The following is a 21,691-nucleotide window of genomic DNA, read 5'->3' on the forward strand; positions in this document are numbered from 1 at the left end:
CACATGAGTCATTTTAGAAACATATGTTTTTGGGGGATAAACTTAGAAAATAGAAATACATGTTAACGTAAATTTCTGAAAATAATTTATACAGTAAAAAAGTTGTGAAGTCACGGATCCCCGACCTAATGTCATTCATTATTATGTAGGTTACAAACTTCGATCAACAGTTCTTTCTTTTGTGTTCGATAATATTTTCTTATCAATATCTTTCCATCTGTAAAGTAAACATATATGTTATTTTTACAATTATTTTTAAAATATAAGTAATTTAATGATTTTTGTTCTTTTGTTCTTTCACAATTTGAAATATGTTAGTGATCTATTTTCACCAGTTTATTTCTTCGTCCCCTTCTCATCATTTTAGTGAAAATTGTATATTAAATTCTAAAAGTGTGATAGAGAAAAATGTATGATCAATTAATTGAATTAAAGAAAGAAATAGAAGTGTTAACACATCTAAGTTAAACGTTTTCCTAAACAAAGCTTGGTAGAAAAGTTTGAGAAAATGAAATGAGAGAGTTAGAGAGATGTTTCAGCTTATTTGTCAAACCATAAAAGTTATAAATCCTTTTTAGCAACAGGAAAACAATAAACAGCACATAAAACTTGCTTAATTTTTTTTGCAGAAAAAGACAACAAAAGATCATTTACCAAAATAATAATTAAAATTTATGTATTTTAGGATATTATAAGTTTAATTTAATAAATTAGATTAAACTGTATTTGATTGCATAATTATTCAAAATAAGGCGTCATAAAAAAATCAAAATAAGTTTTTTCTAAAATTGTGTTGCATTTGATTTCAGTTTTTTTAAATATATTTTAGACATAAAATATCGACAAGGTTTTTAATAAATTTTCTTGTTGGCCAAGTGTAGGATAGAAAGAATCATTTAAACCAAATTTAATTACACTGACTTATTAATCCAAACTCCAAAGATAGGATTCGGATGTCTCTGTTCGAGGATAAAATACTGGTGATTAATTGTTAATATATCCGAACCATGATTTTTCCTTAAATGCCCTTTTACATTGACTTTCAAATCCATTTCTCTGAGTTTGGAGCCGAAGTAAAAAAAATACGTAAAGGAAACAAAGTAACAAAGGAAGAAAATTAACCCCTTTAGCTATTTATTTCTCTTTTTTTTTTTTGTCAACTAGCTATTTATTTCTATCTAACTTACCGAAAATTGCATAAAGCTGTGATAATGCGTCTCTATAAATATGATGTATCGAACAAATCCTCCACCATTCACTGAAACCCATTCTCTCTACTCCAGGTTCTCTTCTTCTCATTCTTCTTTTTTACCTTTTTGTTGTTTTTGTATATAAAGCTTTCTGGTTTTTATTCCACGTTATTGTTTTATTAGTTTTTAAATCCTAGTGCTAGCGAGATAAGAATTTTAATTTGTTTTCTGTGTTTATTTTTTCTTAAGAAAACAGAAAAATAAGATGAATCACAACAATATCTTGTCCTTTTCCTTAGAAAATTCTTGCCTGAAAAATCTCTGGCTAGAAAATTAACACCAAATGTCTATATATTCTGGAGAATCAGTCCTGTTCGTATTCTATTTTCTCGCCTTTTTATTATTTTTATAAGTTGGAATTTTTCCAGCTGTGTTCCAAAGGAAAAAAAAAAGAGTATCACGCCTTTCTTTAATTTGATTTAACATTTTCGGAAAATTCTTTTGAATGCTGAATTCTGAATATATTTTTTCTAGAAAAAAATATATCCAAATAAGGAATCCACTATAGAGTATTATTGTACTTGTCTCGGGAATCTAGTGTTTATTTTCATTTATTTTTGCTTTAGTTAAAATCTTATTCTCTTAAAATATATCATAGATATTTGTATCCAATTTTAAATATCTTTTCTTATAAAGCCATGGTGTATTTTTTTTGTCTTTTTCATTTATTTTTGCTTAGGTTAAAATCTTATTTTCTTAAAATATAACATAGATATTTGTATCCAATTTAAAATATCTTTTTTTTCTCATGGTATATTTTGTCTTTATATTATATCTTTGCATCCGCTTTTGTAAGGTCACACTTGGATTTAAAATGCGACAAAGATGTCTATGAGGAGGTTGGTTTTAAACACCATTGCTTTAAAACGGATGGTGGATAGAAGTGTATAACGAAACTGATAAAATGATCTTAAGATAACTCATAAGATATCATTTTCAATTTGTACACGTCCAAGTTCGAACAATGATTTTAGTGGTCAATATTTTGAATTTAATAACCTCCATGGCTTTCTCGTAATACATTAGAAGCTCAAGGCTCAAAAAGAAAGAAAAAAAAGTCAAGTTTTTGATCAAATTTCTTGACTTTCTCGTTATAATACATAGTTTTCTATGTATATAAATATGAATGCTGGGCAAACACAAAACTTACATCTTATTCTCATCATCTCATATTCTATTTCCTTGTGTTATTCTCTCTCTCTCTGCAGTTACCAAAAGACAAACTTTGTTATCACTGTTTCCTGCGTCTCTGTTAAGGATCAATGGTGAACGGTGTGTTAACGCGCGTCCACAGCCAACGTGAGCGTTTGAGCGAAACGCTCGTTGCTCAAAGAAACGAAGTCCTTGCCTTACTTTCCAGGTATCTCTCTCACATCAAATCACTTTTTTTTTAAATAAAATGGCTAAGAAGAAGAAGAACAAAAAGAGTTTGATCACACTTCCTTCACGTGATGATGATCTTTGTAGGGTTGAAGCCAAAGGTAAAGGCATCCTGCAACAAAACCAGATCATTGCTGAATTCGAGGCTTTGCCTGAAGAAACCCAGAAGAAGATTGAAGGTGGTGCTTTCTTCGACCTTCTCAAAACCACTCAGGTACATTCACTCAAATGGGTTACTACTGAAAGTTTTGATCTTTATTCTAGTGAGAGTTTTTGGTCTCTTTGGTAGTTAAAGTTTTGATCTTTTGGTAAAAAGTTTTGATCTTTTGGTAAAAAGTTTTAATCTTTTTGGATTGGTATGGGTTAAAAAACAGGAAGCAATAGTGTTGCCACCATGGGTTGCTCTTGCTGTGAGGCCAAGGCCTGGTGTTTGGGAGTACATAAGAGTTAATCTCCATGCTCTTGTTGTTGAGGAGCTTACACCTGCTGAGTTTCTTCATTTCAAGGAAGAGCTTGTTGATGGAGTGTATGTGTTAACCATTTTTTCCTAAGTTCAGTTCTGTTTTTTTGTTTGTTCTCTAAATGATGTCACTTTTGAATCGCAGTAAGAATGGTGATTTCACGCTTGAGCTTGACTTTGAGCCATTTAATGCCTCTGTCCCTCGCCCAACGCTCCCCAAGTACATTGGAGACGGTGTTGAGTTTCTCAACCGTCACCTCTCGGCTAAGCTCTTCCATGATAAGGAGAGTTTGCTTCCTTTGCTTAAGTTCCTTAGACTACACAGCCACCAGGGGAAGGTAACTTATCACATCCCTAAGAGTCTCTTCTTTTTTAAGTCCCAAGAATCTTGTTTTTGAATGTTTTTTTTGTGTAGACCTTGATGTTGAACGAGAGAGTTCAAAACCTCAACAGTCTGCAACACATCTTGAGGAAGGCAGAGGAGTATCTGGCAGGTCTTGCACCTGAAACGCCTTATGAAGATTTTGAGGCCAAGTTTGAGGAGATTGGTCTTGAGAGGGGATGGGGAAACAATGCCGAGCGTGTCCTTGACATGATCCGTCTTCTCTTGGACCTCCTCGAGGCCCCTGACCCTTGCACTCTAGAGAACTTTCTTGGGAGAGTCCCTATGGTGTTCAACGTTGTCATCCTCTCTCCACATGGTTACTTCGCTCAGGATAATGTTCTTGGTTACCCTGACACTGGTGGTCAGGTCAGGACACATTCAACTCTCTCCTCTTCTACACTTGTTGTTCTGTCTTGAGCTCAAATAGTTCTGATCTTTGCAGGTTGTTTACATTCTGGATCAAGTCCGTGCCATGGAGACAGACATGCTCCAACGTATTCAGCAGCAAGGACTCAACATTACTCCAAGGATTCTCATTGTAAGCTCTCTCAGTTGATTTTGGATTCTTGACGATGTCTGAATCTGACTGTGTTTGTGTTTTGCTTCTGTTGCAGCTCACTAGACTGCTCCCTGATGCGGTAGGAACCACATGTGGCGAGCGTCTCGAGAGAGTTGATGGATCTGAGTACTGTGATATTCTCCGTGTGCCCTTCAGAACAGAGAAGGGTATAGTTCGCAAATGGATATCAAGATTCGAAGTCTGGCCATATCTAGAGACTTACACCGAGGATGCTGCCGTCGAGCTTGCCAAGGAGTTGAAGGGCAAGCCTGACCTTATCATTGGTAACTACAGTGATGGAAACCTCGTTGCCTCTTTGTTGGCTCACAAACTTGGTGTCACTCAGGTTAATTAAACACCTCTCTCAGTTTAAATGTTTCAGTTGTGTAAAGCTTCAAGCTAATGCTGTGTGAGTTCTTTCTTCCTCTCAGTGTACTATTGCGCACGCTCTGGAGAAGACAAAGTACCCTGACTCTGATATCTACTGGAAGAAGCTTGACGATAAGTACCATTTCTCATGCCAGTTCACTGCGGATCTATTTGCAATGAACCATACTGATTTCATCATCACCAGTACTCTCCAAGAAATTGCTGGAAGGTATTGAATTGCAAGAAATAGTTTCTGAGAAATGTTTTTTTCAGTTATATGAATGCTCTTTTGGCTCGCTTGTGTTTGCAGCAAGGATACCGTTGGGCAGTATGAGAGCCACACGGCCTTTACTCTTCCTGGACTGTACCGTGTTGTTCATGGGATTGATGTTTTTGATCCCAAGTTCAACATTGTCTCTCCTGGTGCTGACATGAGCATCTACTTCCCTTACACTGAGGAGAAGCGTAGATTGACTAAGTTCCACCCTGAGATTGAGGAGCTTCTCTACAGCAATGTTGAAAACGAAGAGCACTTGTAAGCTTTTGATGACTCATCTTTGGTAAACATTTGTGATTCTGGATCTAATCTTTATATTCTCCTTTTGAAACAGATGTGTGCTCAAGGACAAGAAGAAGCCAATCCTCTTCACGATGGCTAGGCTCGACCGTGTCAAGAACTTGTCAGGTCTTGTTGAGTGGTACGGGAAGAACAAACGCCTACGTGAGCTTGTTAACTTGGTGGTTGTTGGAGGAGACAGGAGGAAAGAGTCAAAGGACAACGAAGAGAAGGCTGAGATGAAGAAAATGTATGACCTCATTGAGGAATACAAGCTCAACGGCCAGTTCAGGTGGATCTCATCCCAGATGAACAGGGTTAGGAACGGTGAGCTCTACAGGTACATCTGTGACACCAAGGGTGCTTTTGTGCAACCAGCATTGTATGAAGCCTTCGGTCTGACTGTTGTGGAGGCTATGACCTGTGGGTTACCAACATTCGCCACTTGCAAAGGTGGTCCAGCTGAGATCATTGTCCACGGCAAATCAGGTTTCCACATTGACCCTTACCATGGTGATCAGGCGGCTGATACTCTTGCTGATTTCTTCACCAAGTGTAAGGAAGATCCATCTCACTGGGACCAGATCTCAAAGGGAGGGCTTCAGAGGATTGAGGAGAAGTAAAAAGAAACAAAACTCATATGTCTTGTTGTTCTTTTACTAGTTCATGAGACTTATCTTTTGTGTGTGTTTTTGGCAGATACACGTGGCAGATTTACTCACAGAGGCTCTTGACATTGACTGGTGTGTATGGATTCTGGAAGCATGTGTCGAACCTTGACCGTCTTGAGAGCCGTCGTTACCTTGAGATGTTCTATGCCTTGAAGTATCGCCCACTGGTATGCATTCTCTCATCTTTAAAGCCTTCTTAAACACTTTGTGTGTGTCTCTAATGTGGTTTCTATGTTGTTCCTTTCTGTCTTATAGGCTCAGGCTGTTCCTCTTGCTCAAGAGTAATGAAGAAAAGAGAGAAAAAATGTGGAACCATTGAAGAGCTTGAGATAAAGGTTCCAGTGTTTGAAGAATAACAAAATTCTCTTTTGATTCTTATTATCATTTGGATTTAGGAGCGCTTTTGTGTTCCTCTTGCTTACTTTGTTGTTTCAATCCTTTTGTCTTTGTGTATTTTCTTTTCCTTGTCTTTCCGGCAATGGTTTGTACTCTGATTGTTGAGGGATCTCCCTTATGATTGGCAATGAGATATATATTATTTGATCTTGAAATCATTGCATTTCTTCCAAATATTTAACATTTTCCAACACTATAGAAACAGCAACAGAGTGTAATTCATAACTTGGTTTCTCCTCCTTCATAACATGACACAATCACGTTCACTGCCACCTAGAGGTGCATACATTCAGCTTCATTTCATCTACGAATGTTAAAAGCTCTTGTGCCAATTGCAACAGAATCAGTGACAATACTTCAACTATTGTATTTTAAGAGTGTCATTAATCTTTGCAAGTGGAGAGAGACGCATAAGTCAATAAACACCAACTTGTCTCACATGTCTTTCCTGTTTGGTATGGTATATGTCTCACATGTGTAGTGTAGTAATCTTTGCAATCTCAAAACGGATTTACATGTCGAAGTTATGTAGTATATATGTGTGAAAACAACATTATCAAATAATCTAATTAGGTAGAGATTGTAGGATATTATTTCTTGCGATGATTACAAATCGGAAACATCTCTCATTTTTATAACCCATGTGTCAGAGTTATTTTAAAAATTATGATTAGTCCATATCATTTACATGTATCTCCGCCGTGTGATTGATTTCATATTATATTGGATTTACAAAAAAAATGGTGCTTCTTGTTAGGGAATAATAATATGGAAAGAAAGGGGTAATAATTTAGGGAGAAATTTTGGGTTTCCGACAATATGTCTGAAATGATATAATATTTTGAATAAAGACATCGAAGGATCCAAAAGGGTCCTCGCTCACCAACATACACTGAGTGGGGGAATAAAAACGGTTTATTTAGCATTATACTTTAGGTTTTGTTTTCAAAATGTATCCTCAAAACAAATGCATGGTTTTATTATCCAGAGTCCATGCACCACTTAAAAGTGGGGAACACACATGTGTGTGCATTTTCCTTCATTGGCTGAGGCACTTCTCAAAGTAATTAAGAACCAAAGTTATCATTAAAGGAAAGCAAAGAGATATTTAGCGAATTATGTACTTTTCTAGTTTAATTTGTCACATGTACATTTAAAAGTTTAATTTGTAATTGGCTAGTTTTGAAAGTGTGTTTAGACAGATGGATAATATTGGTTTTATCTAAGACATAATGTTCTTAGATCCTTAATAAAGTTGGAGGTTTAAAAGAAAACATTTTTGGTTTATTAATATCATACATGAATTGCTGTTGTTTTAAAATAGTTAAAAGTTTAGCATTATATCGATTATTGATCGTGGATAGTGTATCATGAATTGTCTATCATTGATCAGTGAATCCTATGCTAACAATTATTAGAGGCATATAGAGATTGAAGACAATTAATAATCATATGTTAACAATTGTATTGCTTGTAAAATCGCTCTCGTCTGCCTACTATCTCACCAGCAAATCGTATCATGATAACCACGTAGTGGTAGCATATAGTGATAATTTTTTGGGCTTGGTACGTACTTATATCATTTTTGGGTTTGATTTCTTATAAGAACTAAATTATCATTATTTGATTAGTCTTGGTTTGGATTTCGGTCCAAGTCGTTAATATGATGGATCGTAAGATGATAGGTCCATCCTCTAACATTAATCGGAAGGTATTTCAAACTCAGGTGAGACAGTGTGGTAGCTAATCTACTCTGTAGTACTAAATGTATTCCTTTCGGGACCGACTTATCATTATTTGGCCAGCCTGGGCTTAGAAACTGGTTATTGCCTCTTTAATCATCGTTTAGAGTTTCGTGTCTTTTCCGGTTTAGAAACTGGTTATTGCTTAAGTAGTTTTATTTTTTTTTAATTGTTTTCTTTTATTTTATTTCCAGCTGTACCCATAAAAAAAATTAATACGAAAGCCGTTAAAAGAAAAAAAATTGAAGAAGAACCAAAGCCTTCAATTTTTTGGGAAAGAAAACTTAGTCGCCTAAACGGTATGTATACGCCGGAACTGGTCCCATGAGTTAAATGGTTCATTTACAGCTTGACGCTTTGACGTGTGAAGAGTCCGCCGAAAAATATGAAGTTGAAGTTCTTCTCTATATCCTTTTCTCCTTTTTCATCTTTATTTGGACTCTTCCGGCGACTTCCGCCAATCTTTTCTTGCGCAGTTCTAATTAATATTATCTTTAGGTTTAATAAGAAGACTGATAAATATTTTTTTCATTTCTTTTATAAGTAGACAAACTAGGAGGTGGTGTATTTAAGTATTAGTATTTTGGTTATATGATTAAAAAGACAGTTGATGCTCTTATGTCGGCCTATTATAATTAAGATAACATTAATAGCTATAAAAATAAGACAAATCTACGGGAACTCACATGCTGTAACAGTAGTCGCCAAATACAATGTAAATAAATCTGCACAAAAGAATAATGCCGGAGTCTAGTCTAACCACAATAACATGACAATTTTTTTTTTACAATTTAATACATATGATTTTGTAACATGTTATGTGGAAAGGGATTTGATAATTCGAAAGAAATAGTATACTAGCTTAGCCAAATTACATACCTACCAAATAAGAACTCGTGAAGCCGTTTTTAAAGTTCATGAACCATCTCCTTTAGTTGTTGAACTAATTTATTAGTATAAATAAGTGATTAAGTAAAGTTTAAAGTTTTCATTAATTTATATTGTTCTTGGACACTAGTTCGGTGAGGATTCACAGTCTTCACGTTAATTTTCCCAGATGGAAATGCAATATGAAAAATGTTTCATATTAGAATTTCATGTATTCAAACTCGAACTTACCCGAGTTTTGTAAATGAATTTTTATGAATTTTGAAAATTTTGAGATTCCATTATTGGTTAAAGAATTTTCAAAATCCATTTAAATCTTTTGTTATTCAAAATTTTTAGTTATTATTGATTCTCTAATTCTAACAAAATCTTATGTTATTGGGAGATGAATTCTATTCATTTTTACTCATAAGACTTAACTTTCAAAATATCTTACGCATTTTTACTGTGTAAATAAGCCTAAAGCTAAACTTTTATTTTAAAATCCATGTGATAAAAAACTAGAAAACAAAATAATTATTCTTACCAAATATCTATTGCACCTTAAATCTAAATTATATGTCCAAAACTATAATTCATTATACTTTTACATTTTAGAACATATAATTATTTTTATAAATAATTATCATTTTGAATATAAATATTAATAATTTTAAAATATTTTTTAAATAGTTTCAAAAAAGTTGAATTTCAAAAAATAATTTTGAGAGCCAAATCCTCTGTTATGCGAACAAACCGGAGTTTAGAAAATATTTTGAAAAAAAAATCCAAAATTATAAAAATTATTAAAAAGTTCAAATTTGAAAACATATAATTCCAAATTATAAAAGAAACTTATTTATTTTTAATTTTTATTGTTATATTACTTATATATATAAAACAAGGAGTAAAATCGTCTTTTGCCTTTTTCATGAATTTTTTTTTAATTATTTTTTTTCTCTTTGAATGCTTTTTTTGTGACAAAATTTTTAAAATGGTCATTTAAGAAAAATTGTTCAATTTTGTATGTATCACTATTATTTAATTTTTAATTTGAAAGAAAAAATAAATAATAATGCTATATGATCTAGAAAATAAATAAATTATATATCTACTTTACAAAAAATGATAAAAATAGGTAATACAAATTCATGAAAATCTATACTAATCCAAAAAGTTATGATCAAATTTTATAAGCCCATTTATATAAATTTCACAATCCATGTAACTTTTAAAATCTATCAACTCTTAAAATTTACAAACTCTTCACAAATTCATTTCCTGTTGACCCCCAATTATAGGAAACATATTTAGAGTAATACTCGATTGCGATTCGAATCAGCTGATAAGATACCTGAGGTTTATCAATTTTCGTTTAAAAAAATAGATATTACCAAAACCAATAAATAATTACTAATGTACCCCTGTCAACTTAGTATAAAGAACCCTACTCCCCCTCTTTCTTCGACATCAACATCTTTCTCCTTCTCTCTCCCACTCACCGGAAAACTCATTCCGACGTACATCTCAGGCTTAAGATTCTCCAAACCTATTGGAAAATGGCGAAAGGAGGTAACAAACTGATGAAGCTAAAGTCAGTCTTGAAGAAGTTCAACTCGTTCAACACCAAGCCAAACCAGCAACCGGCTCCGACCAATCACGGTCGATCCTCTGCCGTTAGTGCATTTCCCTCAGGAGACCTTCACACCGTATACGTCGGCAGAACACGTCGTCCTTACCATGTGAGCTCCGACGTCGTGAGCCACCCTCTCTTTCAGGAGCTAGCTGCGGTGGATGGTGGATGTGGCGGCGAGGACGGTGCGATCGCTGTGTCGTGCGAGGTTGTCTTGTTTGAGCATTTGCTTTGGATGCTCGAGAATGCCGACGCCGACGAGTCACGCCCCGAGTCGGTCCACGAACTTGTCGAATTCTACGCTTATTAACTTACGATTAGTTTTAGGTGCAAACATATATATATATAATTAATGATTTGTGTTTTGTATATTCTATACTCTGTATACTTTACACAGTCTTTTGTTAAAATCTTTCTTTTCATTTAAGTGATACAACAACCAATAAATAAATATTTCAATATGTAAACATTGGCTTGCAGTTTGTAATATAAAAGTGTTTTTTATTAAAAAAAAAAAGATTGCAACGTCAATATAGTCATGTATATCAATCAATTAATAGACTGGATATATATATACTGGGAGCTAGGTCGGTCAAATGGGTTGTTGACTTGACTATGCTGGTGGCTGGCGCGAACAAGATCAATAACGGTTTACAAAATTTAAGCCCTCATCAAATAATTTCATTTAATTTATCTTAGATAGATTGGCCCGTATAAATTTTAAATATTTTATAAATTTATTTGCTTATAACTAATATTTATGACAAATATATGCGCATGTACGTAAATATATACAGTGGATATTATGTGTGTGTATATATCAGTAGAGACAGACACCTAAACATGATATATAAGGATATAGCGCCTAGCCGTATATCAATGTACTCATGTATAACGCGTTAGAGTATAACGCCTAGTTGTATAGGCGGACGTCTAAACGGGATATATACAGATTTATGTTCTTACACAAAATATAAGTATAAGAATAATATATATACATTATTTTTGAAAAAACTGAACATAAATATATTTTAAATCCAATTGTATGTATAAGTATATAGTATAACATATATAAATAGTTTTAAATTATAAAAATTAAAACCATTTTAAATATATAAAAGATGATAAATTTAAAATTATTTTGCAACAATTATACTAATATCTACAATCATATAAATACATAAAATAAACAAAAGTAATATAAATAATAACATTAATGCTTAAAATCTGTCTAGGCGTCCGCGTAGATCGCATAATGTCTGCATAAACGCTATTATTCACCCGAATTTTATAAATCCGCATACAACATTGTATAAGTAAAAATAATACAATTGGCTACCGTATAGCGTCTTGACGCTCGCCTAAACTACATTTTAGAACACTGGTATATAACTATATATATATATAAATAAGTAGTTTGAACTTTGAAAGAGTCTAGAGTCAGTTTTGAAGTTTGAAATAGTCTAAAGTCTCTACTGATGTGTACTGAGATTTACCTCGTTTATTCCCGAAAACAAAGATTTAATGAATGAGAAAATATATACGTAACAGACAATATCTAGATGAAAATGTCTCTTACAAAATTCATGTAAGAAAATCATTTTGTTTGGTAAAATGAAAAGCAAAGAGAAATAAAAGCATATATTCTTCTCCTTTTTTGAACAAAATTTTAAGAGATAAAGCCGACGAAAAAGTTGCCAAAAAACTATATTTCCCTCAAAACAGAGCCATAGGAACACAAAACTAAAATTACAATTCAACGACACGATAAACCACTGGAAATCAAAACCTAAAGCTGAAACAAAGCAAAGATCGACTTCAACGGAAAATCAAAAAAATATATTTTCTAGAAACTGGATCACAAAACCACCATACATGGTTAACAATGCTCTGGTTGAATGCCTGCTTGGTATATGAACAAAAAATAGTCTTCCACGGAGAACCAAAAAGCCGTCTATAATCTCTCTTAGACCCTGATGCTTACATGTTGTAAAACCAATTCAAATATTTCATCAATTCCCACTAATCTATTCTTTTATATAAGGGGATCCACAATTCCAAAATGATGTAAAACCTCAAACTAACATACGCATGATTTGTCCTTACATGCCCAAGAACATAAAAGCATCATCGTGTAGCAATACATTTTGCGGTAACCATCACAATAAACTGAACATATAGACTACATATATTTACATTTGATCGTGATCCAACTACACCTCAGATTAAAAAAACGTACCAAATCCGACCAATTCTTGTCAAATCAACCACAATCTATATATTGCATTGTTCATTAGTCTACCTGGTTGAGAAACATTTTCGATAATAACAATAGAAAACAGGTGTGTGCACATTTTTCCGTACAAGAGTTTTTTTTTTCTTTTTTTGTAACTTGCTTTCGACGTACAAGAGGTTGTGTTCATGTTTAATCTCGTATCACATATTCGTCCACCAAATCAGTTCAAATCTAACATATATATCTAAGAAAAAAACTTAAATCCCTCCTTCAAAAATAATGGAGAAGAAAATAAGAACCAGGAAAATACAAAGATAGTCTGATTTTACAATTACACCCCAGAGTAATGAGCCCTAACAATTCCCATATGTTTAAAAATAATAATAAAGGATAACAATAACCATCATAACAAAAGAAAAGTTTTTAAGAGTTATTCAGCACTTGATTTGTATTTAGTCTTCATTTGCTGCTACTGCATCATCCTCAGCTGCAAAAGACGAGACAAAACCATTAGTGTTGGCAACTCAATCATCAAATCATTGTCCAAAATAACCAGTATTCTGCTTGATTCCTCATAAAACAATTTGTAAAGTTTCTTGTAAGTGTGTGTAATGGGAGGGGTAGATAGGATAACAGTCCTAACAGGCTCGGCCCAGTCCATTCTAAACCCAGTAGGTGGCCCCTTGACCAATGAGCTTGAACTGGTTAGCTACGGTAGGGTTGAAAGGTTGTGACTAGTTCATTGTAGGTAAGAGTAGTCTTTGGGGCTTACCGGGACTGTCGTCAGGGTGATAATCTTTAGGATTGTTCTCCATGCATTTAATTAAGAACTTGAAAGTCTCAACCTCGCAAGGGATGGTGAGCGCACCGCTCTGATCAAACCCAAACTCTTCCTCTGCCTTCTCGAGCAACACCTTGAACAAAGAGTGGCTAAGATAGGTTGTCGGTATGATAAACCTCCTTAGCTCCGGTCCAACATAAACCGCAAGATACCCTTTGGGAACATCAGCGGGAGGCTCAGGGCTTTGGCAGTTTTCCTCATCCGAATCACAGTTCTTGACGGCAAATAGCCTCTTGTTGATAACCGGTGAGATCATTGCCGCCGCTTGCTTTCCAGCTTCCAATGGAGCGATATCTGACTTGGGACCTATAGTTGCAGTTTGCCATTTTTGCAAAATCTCCTTTAGCCTCACGATCTGCCTTATTCCGCTTAACTTTGCCGCACTGTTTTCATCCATCTGCTCTGCCTAATGATATAAAAGACCAGCAACGTTTTCTTCAATGAGAGATTAGACGTCTCATAAGATCTTCTTCTTCCCTCGTAACTGCATTAACGATATAACTAAACTTATCAAAATAAAGGAATAAACACATTACTCAGACAAAAACTCCTTCTATTGTATAATCAAGATTATAAAACTAGAAAAAGAAACTTGTAAAGAGAAATAAAAATCAATTTGAATCATTAGTAATGCGCTCCTCGTTAGTATATATTTGTGACAAAAGCAAAGTGAATAGTATGTATTATCATCAACCAAAGCAGGGACCCACATTCACACAGAAACACAGTCCAAAGCTGTCTTTTTCAAGAAGGAATGTTTTATCTCAGATTCAGTGCAAATCTAAACCATTAGTGCAAGTACATGGAATCTGCAGCACGAAGTCCTAGAGGGAACTCCCAAACCCATATAGTATTAGATCAATCTCAAGAACATCATTAAATCCATAATAAGTTTTTATACAATTTTGCTCACTTTACCTAAAAAATTTCAGCAAACTCAAAGGATCCACCTATATTAATAACGCACGATCGATGTTCACTGGCAAAAGAATGAATCCAGATTAGATCAGGATCTATTAAATCAAATATTTCTCAGAAAAAATAGAAACAAATCTCAAAATGTTTTACATATGTATATGTGCATTATATAAAATTGTTAACCTGAAGAGGAAAACGAATTGAATCACTCTTAGCTATATGTGGAAACGATGAGGAACAACCATGCAAAGAGAAAAAGAGGGGTCTCCCAAAGATTTCTTTCTTTCTTTTTCTGTGGCTTCTTCTTTTTTAGGTTTTTTTTCTGTTCCAATACTGGGAAGCTCAAACGATGATGAGGAAGGATGTATATATTCAAGTTCTGAAACCAAAACTAAAAAAACAAATAAAAATCAGAATTAAAAATTAATAGAATCTAAAATTTATTTGGTGGGGGCAAAACGAATAGAGAAGCGAATTTTGGGAGATCAGGAACTGGAGATTGGCTTTTTTGGGATTTATAGTTTTTTCAGTTCATTGATTCTCTCTTGCACATAAGATTTTTTGTGGCTTTCCCGTTACTTTCGGCTTTTCAGGTTCTTCTGTTTTCTCACGTTCTCTACGCCGAAAGTTAGTTTATTTACATATTAATTGCTTATTTGATTTGCCAACTTATCCCTCCACTTCATGCGCAATTAAAATAATTGCGAGTTATTATGAGATGCACTTGACATATTTCATTAATGAAGTTGCATAATATCCATTTGATTATAGAGCTCTGTGGTGTCTGGTCATTGCATCTAGCTTGTTTAGCTAATTCAGCACTACTAGTATCCTTAGTAATTGGTTTGAAAGAAAGTTTACAAGTAGCAGAGACTTTGAAAATGTCTTGCAAATAACTTCTTGTTAAAATATGCCTACAACTCTGTATTTCTTCTTTGACTCGGTTATACTCTTTAACAGTTTATACATTGATTTCAGTTCTTCACAGAATATAACGTCTGTATAGCCGAGCATGCAGAGATTAATTGTTGCTTGTTTAAAAGTTTATCCTCAACCTCTAAAGAGGTTTGTTTAGATAGATGGTCAAGTGATCAGCATGTTCAAATATATACACAAAAATACAAATCAACAATATTGATCATCATGATCAAGTGCTTGTTGAGAGGTACAACCGTACAAGGAACATTGATTATTTTTGCGTTGACAATTAATCGGAAAAGGATGATCTCTAGCTAGTACCGAAGATTCTTTGTTAGTATTTGATACCTCCAGGCTCTATCCGTTGCTTGAGATCAACAATGGTTTTGCTAATATATAGTTTCATCCGGGATGGACCACCTCTTGATGTGACGAATTTAACTTTTGTTTAGGCAACCATGTGATACACTTAAGGTGATCACATTATTCTAATATTATATATCTGGTAGTAATAAGATGATTAACTTAAAATAATATAAAGTTAAATATTGTGTAATACTAGACAAGAACATGGTTTCTACTTAAGTGTATATTATACGATTGCGAACAATATTTTGCGGAGTATTATGGATGGATTTTGCAATATCTTCTCACATGTGCCGTGTTTAAATTCGTAAGTGTCTCATAATTTAGTTTATTGACCCTAAATATATATATATATATATATATATATATATATATATATAAAATGAAACCCTCTGTATTAGCTTGTTGGTTTGTGCTTTAGATCGAATAGTACTCTGATGGCCGAGCTAAAATGACGATCTCTTTTCGTACGAGCTTATGCATTATATATAGTATATGTAACTAGTTTCCTTCAGGACTAACATATAGTACGCCATTATAAATTTTTAATTTAGAAAATTTTATTCTGATCCATCTTTATATAGCTGTACAATAATGTTTGAATTGTTTTATGTATAAATTGTTATTGTTCTTTTGTTGCATGAATTAATTAGTTTGAGGGCATGGACTTCTTAACGTTTTAAAATAGTAACTTGTTTTCTAAACGAGTTCATTCGAACCTGAAAAAAACAAGGGTGCAACCGTGCAAGTGGAGATGAGGACTGGTGGCGATTACACATTACACAAGAAGAAAATATGCATTTCTTTAAGATTTCATACATTATTTGTGTGTTTTGTTATTCTTTTAAACTTTAATTACAAATTACAAAATATATGATCGAGAAATCGCAAGGATATGGAATAACTCCAAATTGATAAAGTTTCATTTGATGCTTATCCTACATATTACCGTAAACGAGCAGCTAGCAATCAACCAAAACAACCAAGATCAAAGGTTCGTCCGTCAACACAAATATTGATACTATTAAGATATATAATATATGAATATCTTAAGATTTTAAGATAAAAACTAGAAAACTATTAAGATATAGAATAATATGAATACAGTGATGGGCGATATATCCTCCACCTAGTATTTGTTGCATGCGTAGGACATGCACAATCGTAAGCAGAAAAAGAGAGCCGTGCAATACTCTAAATAGTTTCTAAAAACAACATCACAGATCTTATATTATTCACTTTTGAGGTCCAAGTTAACTCAACCATTTGTTGTTATATGTTGCTTATATTGTTTTATATTATGAGGGCCAGCGAACCCGATGAGGAATAAGTATTTGGCTGTGCGCATCTTTCTTGAAAACAAAGCATCTTCCTTCTCGATTCTCAGCATCTACGAAATATTCACACTTCCACTTGACAAGATCCAACGGCTTAGCGTTCCTCTCTCTTCATCCGACGGTCCCGGTTTCAAATTCCTTCCTCTGTCTCTCTTACCACCTTTTATATAAACCACCTAACCAACCACCTCTCTGCTTATCATCAAGGCAAAAAAAACATGGCCACTTTGGATTCCCCATTAGAAGCGTTGGCTTTCGAATACGCTAGCTTCGGTGTTCTTGCCATCATCAACAATGTTTGGACATGGATCGCTGTCGTGACGGCAGCCGTCAGCTTCTGGAGGATGAGAGTCACCACCATTGGAGACGACGACCGTCATGGATGTGGCTTGTTAGAGGAACAAACCGCCTCGAAATCTGGACAAGAACCACAAGCAGTAGCTGGTCCGGTTAAAGAAACGGCGGCGGCTCGAGAGGAGGAAACGGTGGTTATGAAAACGGAGGTTTGGGAGACGTTAATGTGCGATGACGGAGTGACAAAAGGGAAGATGACTGTGTACTACGAGGTAGACGTTGACGGAGGGAGGGGTGGAGACGGGGACGGAGAGTTAACGTCCGCTGTCAACTATGGAGGTGGTTTGGGTGATTGTGGAGAGTGGTGGGAGAGATGGGAAAGAGTGGTGAAGATGAGAAATGGTGATGAAGATTGGTACCGTTACGTGGACTTAATGGTGATAAACGGAAGTGTCGTAAGATTATGGGATGAAAAAAGGAGCCTGTAACGGCGGAGGGTGTTTAATTACTACATGATTACTTCAAACCTTGTTGGTTTAAAGTATATTATTTTTGGTCGATTAAGTTTGAAATTTGTAGATAATGTCTCCCAAACAAGACCAGGAGCTCTTGAATTAGAATAAATCAGTATCAACTGTTTGTTGCTTCCGAAACTTTGTTCGTAGAACATTTGGACACAAGTATGGTTAATTACGCTGGTTAAGCCCAACCTAAACTTGACTACACTTTCACTCGTTAAAAACTTGACTACATGCATATATTGTTAGTGTTGGTATAAGTGTTGCAGCTTTTCTCTGAAACAAGAAAATATGGAAAGCTAATAAAAAAAATAAAGGTATTATTGTATGCGTAGTTTTCATTTTTAGTTGAAGTATTGATAAATCCAACTTACGTACCATTAATTAGAAGATAAACGACATCATAAACTTACAACTAACTCATAAAGTAAACTTTGTACATACTCGTTACACAAATTGACTACTCAGAGCATACCTAGTGATTAAAACTTTAGTTAGTTGAAAGACGAACACGTAACAAAACTAATTCTCCAGCATCATAACATACAAATTACATCTACTAAACACACAACTAGTACTAGTTTTTTCATCATAAAAATCATAGCTACGAAAATAATGAAACCCACCCGCAGGATGATGATGTATTGTCACAAGAAGTTTTCCTCTTTGGTTTCATGGTCCCGGTTTTAAGCTTGGTCATTTCCTTCGTATTTACTTTGTTGTTGCACAATGCACACATCTGAATTCACCATTGTTGAATCAATTTGACTTCTGTCGATGGTTCGCTGTGTTTTGAGATTTTTGATTTCTTTTTTTTTTTGTCCGATGAAATCACGAGAGCTTCTAATTAGCAAACTTACTTTATGCCGTCCATATGGCTTTTTATTCATCAACCCATGCAAACTAATCAAACAAATTGTACGTTCATTAAGTTATCTTACCCACGCATTTACAAAATTTTTATGACCCTTTGTTCAAGGTTTCAAAATCATATGTCTAGACTCTAGAGTAACACGTAGATACCACGAATCCACGATTGTGGAGCGGTAAATCAATCGATCGAAGGTTAATTTTTGTGTCCTCTGCCCATCTAAACATGCCTTTTATTTCATTTGCTTTCTTGTGAGGATTGAATCAAGGGAAATGCAGCAGCACAAGAAAAATCAGTAGAATTTGACTACTACACATTGTCTTGAGAGATATCGAGGTGGAAGAAACCATGAACTAACCCGGAGGACAAGATCAAACATACTCCTAAGACAATGATCAAGTGGATCACCTTGCGCCAAACATTGGTCTTGAAGTATAAATGTGTAACATCCCGGGCCCGGCCCAAAAGGGAACTCAAGTGCAGGAGGCCCAAGAAGAAGAAACCCTAGACATAACCCCTCCCATTGCTTATAAAAGGAGAAGTTTCCCTAGGGTTCAGCCACAAGAGAGACAGCAAGCGAAGCCCTGCCCGAGCAGAACCCCGCCTCCGCCTCAAGCCGCCGCCGCTCCACCTCCGGCGAAGCCAGCCGCCAGCCGCCCGCGAAGCCCTAGCCGCCGCGACCGAGCCCCTAGCCGTCGCCTCCTTGATTCAGTTTCGTGCAAGCAACTGAGATCTGAACCCTAAAGGTAAACCTAAGATCTCTAGTTCTAAGTCATTGGAAATGACAGATCCTAAACCCCTCTCTCTCTTGTGTGAATCCAATTCTCTAACCAGATCTCGAGAAGTGACTGTTTCCCAAACCTAGATCTAGACCCACTTCTGCAAAAGCTAAGGTGAGGACTTGCTGTGAACTTGTCTCATGTTGAGTAATCAATGGGACTTAGTCCTTTGTTAATCAGATCTAGATCTTGTGTGTATGTGTGATATGTTATGTGATTGATCTTGTTTAGACGGTAGTACATGTTGAAGTGATAAGAACATAGGCATGTAGGGTGGTCAAGAAATGATGATAAGATGATGAGATGTGTTGTGAATGATAAGTGAAAGATGTAAGAATAAGTACGAATAAGGGATCATATAGAGAGTCTAAGGTTTGTAGGTGGGGTAAGTAGTCCACGCTAGGTATCCATAGGAGATGTGGCGAATCCACATGAATATGGAAGCACCCATAGGAGATGTGGCGAATCCACATGAATATGGGGTAGAAGCCTAGTGGGGGGCTACCCACTGAGGAAAAGAGGAAAAGAGGAAAAGAGGAAAAGATGAAAAGGATATGCATTGTAGGGTCTTTAGTTCATGTCGGGTAGTATGGGATTCTGTGTAATAGATCTTATTAGCTCATGACTTGTGATTGTTTGCTCTTCCTGAGCTGAGTTCGTGGGTTCCTAGAACCTGCCCTCACTGAGTATTGTGTACTCACCCCTCTTTTTACAGGTATGGCCGAGAGGGAGCGGGAGTAGATGTCCGTATGGTGCAAGTGTTTTCTCGAGTCTTTCATTTTGGATTCTTTTCTTTCAGCCATTTCTTCTTAAGTTTTATTCGACATTCAGTTTTTAGTTGAGTTCGGTTTTATGTAAGACAGTTTGAGTTTTAATAAGAGCTTTTTGAACGAAAAGGTTTGAGTTAAAGTATTTGATAAGGTTCATCGGGCCAAGGCCGTTACAATTGGTATCAGAGCGGGTTAAACCCACCCGGTGCTGTCCCGGGTGGGTAGGGAAGGGTCGGGTAGAAGTAGGAAAACCCGGGTTTCAAAAGAACTTCTTCCGAACGTCTTTCTAAGTATTTCAAAAAGGGTTTCAAAAAAAAAAAAAAAAAAAAATGCACCACTCGGACGGAACTCCTAGCTCACTCGGTGGACAATAGAATTTGAGTAGAACCGTGGCTAATACTCCTTCACTTGTCAACAGGATGCCTCCCAAGAATGCCAGAGTTGCAAGGCCAGCAGCGGCCAACCTGAGAGCGACACGACGGGTCACCAGGTCCGCGTCTCAAGCCTCCAGCGAGGCAGAAAGCCGAAGAGGGGGCGCGCCTGAGAATGAGAACCCAGTGGAAATGCCGAACGTGGCGAATGCAGCGCTCCTGGCAGAACTGCAAAGATACCGCGACGCCTATGGGGGTCGTCTGCCCAATGGTGAAGCCGCCGCAGATGCGGGGGACAACCCCATACCACCTGGGGCGGCCCAGAATCCGCCACCACCGCCTCCACCCCCGGCAGCGCCTGCGGTGGTGCACGCCCCCGGACCCAACTACTGGGACATGCTGAGACACATGAAGAGTATGCAGACGGAGTTTTTCAATGGAAAGGCCGACGCGATTGTCGCGGATAATTGGAGACGTCAACTCGAGAGGAACTTCGCTTCTGCAAGGTGCCCACCGGAGTTCCGTAGGGACCTGGCTGCTCACTACCTTAAAGACGAAGCACTAGTGTGGTGGGACGAAGTGGTCGAAAGGTCACACGGGATACGACTGACCTGGGATGATTTCCTGGAGGCATTCAATGGGAAGTACTTTCCCTTAGAAGCCATGGACGCGATGGAAAGCAAGTTTCAGGACATCCGTCAAGGGTCGAGGAATGTACGAGACTACGGGGACGAGTTCAACCGACTTCGGAGATTTGCGGGTCACTACCTGAGTGATCACGACTTAATCCGCCGTTTCCTCAAAGGTATGAGAGTGGAACTGAGGAATAGCTGCAACGTGAGGGACTATCGTGATGTCCATGAGCTGATTGAGAAAGCCGCAGAACAAGAATCAGGGCTCGAGGAAGAGCGAAAACAGAACCAGAACTCCCAGAACCGGGGTACCAAACGGCCCCGGGATGCACAACCCGCGGCTGAGCCTGCTCCGTTAAGGCCCGCATGTGAAAGGTGTGGACGATTCCATGCAGGGGAGTGCAGGATGGGAGCATGCTTCACCTGCGGCGAGCGCGGACATATAGCGAGGGATTGCCCGAAGGATAGACAAGGCCAACGCAGGCGCTGTTACCGCTGCAGCCAGGAGGGACATCTGGCGTGGGAGTGCCCAACACTCCAAAGAGGAAACGTGGAAGGGGCACAACCCCAAC

At 36.4% G+C, this 21,691-nt stretch overlaps 4 protein-coding genes across 6 annotated transcripts; 3 read left to right on the forward strand and 1 right to left on the reverse strand.

Moving 5' to 3' along the window:
* Positions 1–1,264: 1,264 nt before the first annotated feature.
* Positions 1,265–6,184, forward strand: LOC106371709 (sucrose synthase 1). 2 transcript variants are annotated; one of them, XM_048743089.1, is made up of 13 exons: positions 1,265–1,283; positions 2,459–2,610; positions 2,718–2,844; positions 3,005–3,156; positions 3,236–3,428; positions 3,506–3,841; positions 3,918–4,013; positions 4,090–4,380; positions 4,466–4,632; positions 4,714–4,938; positions 5,015–5,578; positions 5,659–5,797; positions 5,886–6,184. In XM_048743089.1, exons 2-13 carry the CDS (start codon positions 2,513–2,515, stop codon positions 5,913–5,915), a joined length of 2,418 nt encoding a protein of 805 aa, XP_048599046.1. In that variant the 5' UTR covers positions 1,265–1,283; positions 2,459–2,512; the 3' UTR covers positions 5,916–6,184. The 2 variants fall into 2 exon arrangements, with proteins under 2 accessions (XP_048599046.1, XP_013667258.2); XM_013811804.3 differs by lacking the exon at positions 1,265–1,283 and having other exon boundaries at positions 2,363–2,610.
* A 3,584-nt stretch (positions 6,185–9,768) lies between these two features.
* Positions 9,769–10,737, forward strand: LOC106370435 (auxin-responsive protein SAUR76). The gene has a single exon (XM_013810441.3). It carries the CDS (start codon positions 10,195–10,197, stop codon positions 10,576–10,578), a length of 384 nt encoding a protein of 127 aa, XP_013665895.1. The 5' UTR covers positions 9,769–10,194; the 3' UTR covers positions 10,579–10,737.
* A 1,987-nt stretch (positions 10,738–12,724) lies between these two features.
* Positions 12,725–14,832, reverse strand: LOC106371710 (protein SMALL AUXIN UP-REGULATED RNA 10). 2 transcript variants are annotated; one of them, XM_013811805.3, is made up of 4 exons: positions 14,447–14,829; positions 14,264–14,324; positions 13,277–13,829; positions 12,725–12,991 (listed from the first exon to the last, which is right to left on the reverse strand). In XM_013811805.3, the coding sequence occupies exons 3-4, from the start codon at positions 13,740–13,742 to the stop codon at positions 12,957–12,959; spliced, it is 501 nt and encodes a 166-aa protein (XP_013667259.1). In that variant the 5' UTR covers positions 13,743–13,829; positions 14,264–14,324; positions 14,447–14,829; the 3' UTR covers positions 12,725–12,956. The 2 variants fall into 2 exon arrangements, with proteins under 2 accessions (XP_013667259.1, XP_013667260.1); XM_013811806.3 differs by lacking the exon at positions 14,264–14,324 and having other exon boundaries at positions 14,447–14,832.
* Positions 14,833–16,653: 1,821 nt separating this feature from the next.
* On the forward strand, positions 16,654–17,826 carry LOC106371711. The gene has a single exon (XM_013811807.3). It carries the CDS (start codon positions 17,103–17,105, stop codon positions 17,664–17,666), a length of 564 nt encoding a protein of 187 aa, XP_013667261.2. The 5' UTR covers positions 16,654–17,102; the 3' UTR covers positions 17,667–17,826.
* Positions 17,827–21,691: the final 3,865 nt, after the last annotated feature.

This window comes from Brassica napus, chromosome A10 (assembly GCF_020379485.1).
Source record: "Brassica napus cultivar Da-Ae chromosome A10, Da-Ae, whole genome shotgun sequence".
Taxonomy (NCBI): domain Eukaryota; kingdom Viridiplantae; phylum Streptophyta; class Magnoliopsida; order Brassicales; family Brassicaceae; genus Brassica; species Brassica napus.

What these genes read in the sequence shown, in the direction of transcription:
- LOC106371711 (XM_013811807.3), top strand. Translation starts at nt 17,103, where the DNA reads ATGGCCACTTTGGATTCCCCATTAGAAGCGTTGGCTTTCGAATACGCT.
- LOC106371709 (XM_048743089.1), top strand. Translation starts at nt 2,513, where the DNA reads ATGGTGAACGGTGTGTTAACGCGCGTCCACAGCCAACGTGAGCGTTTG. An exon ending in ACCCTGACACTGGTGGTCAG is followed by an intron (nt 3,842 to 3,917) that starts GTCAGGACACAT and finishes TGATCTTTGCAG; the next exon opens with GTTGTTTACATTCTGGATCA. An exon ending in TTACTCCAAGGATTCTCATT is followed by an intron (nt 4,014 to 4,089) that starts GTAAGCTCTCTC and finishes CTTCTGTTGCAG; the next exon opens with CTCACTAGACTGCTCCCTGA.
- LOC106371710 (XM_013811806.3), bottom strand. Translation starts at nt 13,742, where the DNA reads ATGGATGAAAACAGTGCGGCAAAGTTAAGCGGAATAAGGCAGATCGTG. An exon ending in TCACCCTGACGACAGTCCCG is followed by an intron (nt 12,992 to 13,276) that starts GTAAGCCCCAAA and finishes CGTCTTTTGCAG; the next exon opens with CTGAGGATGATGCAGTAGCA.
- LOC106370435 (XM_013810441.3), top strand. Translation starts at nt 10,195, where the DNA reads ATGGCGAAAGGAGGTAACAAACTGATGAAGCTAAAGTCAGTCTTGAAG.